This window comes from Phymastichus coffea, unplaced genomic scaffold (genome assembly GCF_024137745.1).
Source record: "Phymastichus coffea isolate CEN01 unplaced genomic scaffold, Cenicafe_Pcof_1.1 PCOF00054, whole genome shotgun sequence".
NCBI classification, from domain to species: Eukaryota; Metazoa; Arthropoda; class Insecta; order Hymenoptera; family Eulophidae; genus Phymastichus; species Phymastichus coffea.
In genome coordinates, this window is record NW_026706865.1 from 1,055,672 (window position 1) to 1,060,327 (window position 4,656).

Consider the following 4,656-nt stretch of genomic DNA (forward strand, 5'->3'; position numbering starts at 1 on the left):
GTAGACTTGATACCTTTGTAACATAACAAACTTGGATCTTCGATCAGAGATAAAGGGTGAAAGTCTCAGGTCTTTTGATCAGGAGGGTTTCAGTCTTCAAGAGTTGACACTTTAAGATTTCTTAGGGAAAGGAGTTTGCTGAGCATAGGTCATTAAATTAAAAAATAATCTCAGAAATTAACCTGACTACTAATTTTTCGATGCCTGGCCGAGCTACAGAGAAGTTCGTCAGTGGTAGACGATGAATGGTAAAATTAGAACTTGATTCTCTAAAATCGACAAGGTGTATTTAAACATAATTTATTGAACAATTTTACGTTTAAACGCTCTTTTCACTCTATTTTTGACGTGATCCCAAATCTTAAACTTAATTTTTGTCATTTATTTTTTTAAGTATTTACAAACGTTTTAATCATTAAAAATATTGTATCGTATCCAAATCGTATATAAATTCTACTATAAATAAATATATTATAGTACTTTTTTACGTTTTATACATATAAAATATAAAGTATACAGATCCTAAAATAATCATTTATTTAGTTAAAATTTATTTTCTGATTATCAACGCATAATAATCCTTAGTATAAACGCATATTTTTTATTGAAATAATTTTTGCATTTTTTATATTTCAATTGAGATTTTTTATTTTATAATTTTTTAGTTATTATTTAAGGGTGTTAAATAATTACTACAAACGCTAGCTGGTGTTAAGCAATGAAAATTATAAGTTTTCTTTCCTGTGTTATAAAAGTATTTCATCATAAGCTACTCGGTAAATGTTTTCAGTTTCTTCTTTTCAAGTACCACAATCTCACGTAAGAGCATAGAAAATCAACATAATCATAATACCTTATTTTTTTAAGAAAGTGGTTTACATTTTTCTGAATGTTAGAGTGAATAAAAATCATTTTTTAAGGGCTCATTCTTTCTTTAGATTAGTACTTTAGATTATGTGAAAGATGTGTCGAAATAATCAATTTGACTATTTTCATGAAAACTTTTTATTTATTCAAAAAGAATTTTGAATGAAAGTATACATAAAAATGAAAAAATTGACTATTTCAAACAAATTCTTTACTTAACTGAAGAACTGACCTAAAGAAAGAAACTGAGCCCTTAAAAAATAATTTTTGTTCACTCTAACGTTTAGAAAAGCATGGCAAACCACTTAAAAAAAAAAAAAAAATACGATTTTACGATTAAGAAGACTTTCTAGGGCTCTTATGTAAGATTTTGGAACTTGAAATGAAGAACATAAAAGCATTTACGAAGTTTTTCGTGATGATAACTTTAATAAAATGTTTTTAACATCACAGTAAAGAAAACTTATACTTTTCACTGTTTAATACTAATTATAGCCCTCTTAAGATATAACTACATCGTGGATTTTTTATTTAGTTTCTGCTATATTGGTGCGGTAATTTGATATCTTTGGTTATTCACACAATATTACAGTGCGATTATTCATTTGTATTTGTATAAATTTGTATGAATAATTTGACAATTAATATTCGTTCACAAAATCAGAGTATATAAATAATTCAGTATTTAAATGCAATGATCAATTCTTATTCTTTATTAACATATTAAGCATATATAAATTTTAAAATATCATAAAAACATGAAGTAAAATCATTAAGTAAATCATTTTCATAGTGGATTTAATTTTCATAGTGGATCTAACGATGTCGTGACTTTATGTTCCATGTATGATAATAGAGTTGATCGTCGATAACAATATAAAATATAGATATACAGATCTATTCGCACCTGATCTTTGAATATTCTAATCTGAAATGATCATACGTACGACGGGTTGCCGTATACAGGAGCTTCTAAAATACTACGTGACCGCTACACTATTTGTTTTTTATTCCAAATTATGATATTAGAAGGATGGCAATTGGAAAATATGAAAAACCTCGTTATGACTTTTCCATGTTATTTGGTGGCTTCACGTAGACATCATATTATTAAATACTTCCTTGATTTTCATATTATCAATATATGTAACAGACACTCTTGCACAAATTTGTGAATACTTCATCTATTTACAAATTCAATAAGATGTCTAACATTAGAATACTTCTAATGGGAGTTCACCATCGATATAAAACTGACTATGTAATGTAGTGTACTTTCACAACAAATTCTAGTTGGCGTAAATTAATTTACTAATGTACAATATTGAAGCAATAGTCGGTATGAACTCGAATAAAAAATTGATGTATAAACTACTAATTGCGAAGATGTATGAAACTAGTGGCATTTACAAATTTACACTTTCCTGGCAAAAAAGTTGCTCGGTTGCAATCGAGCAGCCTGCTAACTCGAATTCCAAATGCTCTCGCTTGAAAGCTGAAGAAAAGCTTTCTCGACAGAATGAAATCTCTCAATCGATGCCTGCCGAATGACCGTGCTCTCTCCCTCTCTAGCCTTTTCAAGCCGGTGTCTACTAAAGTACAGCCACAGAAACGGAAGACGTGACTAATGAAAGACTCGCTCGTAGCAGCAAAAGATAGCAAGAAGAGAGAAGGTGCACTGTTAAAGCGATCGGCGCTGTAGAGAACAAGAAAAAAAGAATTGGCTGTCCTGCAAAAGACTGAACGAGTGCAACAACAAAAAAATCGTTCAAGCTAAGGGTTGCAAAGACAAAAAATTCATTATAAATGGTATTTCAAGACAAGTCAGGTGTATTTTTCTATTAATTTTGGTCATCAATGTTAATAAGTTGCACTTGCGTTTACCTGTGTATTCGAATAATCAAATATCAAATAGTAGTAATTTATTTACAAGCTGTTTAAGTGTAGATTCTTTAACTGATAGACGTGATTGTCATCGCCATGAAAAATGAGTTATTAAGGTTTACGATGAATTCACTCCACTGAGTCATGTTACTGTATTGCAAACTCATTCATTCTAAATGTATTAATTTTTTTTACTATTTTTAGTAGTTACTTAGTACTGAGATTCACTCATTCAGTTCTGATCATTTAAAAAAGTATACTGTTGTTGCATTATTTTTTAAATCGTTAAAAACAAACGACAGAATACTACTGTAGTGATTCTTACGTGCTTTACATCGCAGTGAACAAAGTGTGCTTTCTTCCTTTTTCTACCATTCGCAAAACCACTGTAGTAATATTTCTAAATATTCATAAAAGTTGAAAAAAATTTTCTAACGTACATTGTAATATTCACGTTTAACAAATAGAAATATGAAAACGTTTCAGTTCACGATATTCGCAATCATCAGTGTTTCAATTTCAATGAATAATTGATATATTTTGTATGGAACTGTCACAATAAATCAATGCATACTAACTATTGTACACTTAATTCAGTGGAGTTTGGTACAGCTGTTAAAATATATGATTGTGTAACATGCAGTGTCTTTTTGATTATATATAGATGAGAAAACGACTAACAATGTTGCCAAAAGTAAAATGTCTTTGAAACTTGTACTTTTCTGTTTCTTCGTTGCATCATCATCTGCAGGTATCGATTCTAGAAAATCTCGTACTTTTTAAATAATCAGATAAAACTGAATGGTTGACATTTTGTGCACGTACAGCCAAACGTTTGCCTCGTCTGGCCGGTGGCGAAGACGCTAAACCAGGTCAATATCCTTACCAAGTCAATCTATACTACAAGTCCTTACTCGAGACTAGATACCCAATCGCTTTTGGAGGTGGAGCTATTTTAAACAAACAATGGATCCTGACAGCTGCTTACAATATTCAGAATCTCAAAAATACTGTCGTGAAAGCTGGAAACATCTACTTAAACAAATCATCGAAATCCGAACAAATATCCAACGTCGCTAATGCTTTTGTTCATCCTAAATATCAAAAGTGAGTACGAATTTCACTATATCAAATCGTTTTCTCAAATGTGTTTAATATTAAACAATTTATTTAATAAATTTTCAGTCCTACTGGACCTTATGATATTGCTTTAATAAAATTGGAAACACCTCTGGAATTCAATGAATTTGTAAAGCCGATTGACTTGCCGCAAATCGGTAGTCATCCACAGGGCTTTGGAGTTCTTACTGGACTCGGTTCACTTACACACATGACGCAACTTATATTGGCTAAGACTCTACAAGCTCTAACATTGCCGATCATAAGCAACGATGATTGTCAGTACGCAATTGACGCCGCATTGGGTGCTGGCCAATTTGATTTTTTCGGTGACGACCTTGCATTCTGTACTGGATCAACTGAAACAAATCAAGGATATTGTTTGGTAAGTTCGTTATTCGAAGAAAGTATTACTAGTATTCTAGAAAATAACGCTAAATTATTTATTATTAGCACGATACTGGCAACCCGCTTGTGATTGAGGAAAATGGTAAAAAAGTAGTTGCTGGCGTGGCTACTTTTGGATTTGCAGCTGACTGTACAACACCCAATACACCATCTATTTACACTCGAGTATCTGCATTCAATGATTGGATCCATGAAATTATGAGCGAGTTTTAGCCCTATGGAAATAATACTTTCTTTTTTAACTGGATTTTCTTCATTTTACAAAACTAACTGATTATTCAATGTGTGCAAATGCAGAGAAAAGATAATGATGTAACCAAAAGTTTCTAATTTTACTTACTACGCCCCCTTTTATGTTCGATAAAAGTTTTTTCAAAA

At 31.0% G+C, this 4,656-nt stretch overlaps 1 protein-coding gene across 1 annotated transcript; it reads left to right on the plus strand.

The window, feature by feature from the left end:
• The first annotated feature begins 3,450 nt into the window (after positions 1 to 3,450).
• On the plus strand, positions 3,451 to 4,491 carry LOC131665830 (chymotrypsinogen B-like). Its single transcript, XM_058937990.1, has 4 exons — positions 3,451 to 3,502; positions 3,579 to 3,858; positions 3,937 to 4,255; positions 4,324 to 4,491. Exons 1-4 carry the CDS (start codon positions 3,451 to 3,453, stop codon positions 4,489 to 4,491), a joined length of 819 nt encoding a protein of 272 aa, XP_058793973.1.
• The last annotated feature ends 165 nt before the right edge of the window (positions 4,492 to 4,656 follow it).

What these genes read in the sequence shown, in the direction of transcription:
- LOC131665830 (XM_058937990.1), top strand. Translation starts at nt 3,451, where the DNA reads ATGTCTTTGAAACTTGTACTTTTCTGTTTCTTCGTTGCATCATCATCT. An exon ending in CGTTGCATCATCATCTGCAG is followed by an intron (nt 3,503 to 3,578) that starts GTATCGATTCTA and finishes GTGCACGTACAG; the next exon opens with CCAAACGTTTGCCTCGTCTG. An exon ending in CAAATCAAGGATATTGTTTG is followed by an intron (nt 4,256 to 4,323) that starts GTAAGTTCGTTA and finishes ATTTATTATTAG; the next exon opens with CACGATACTGGCAACCCGCT.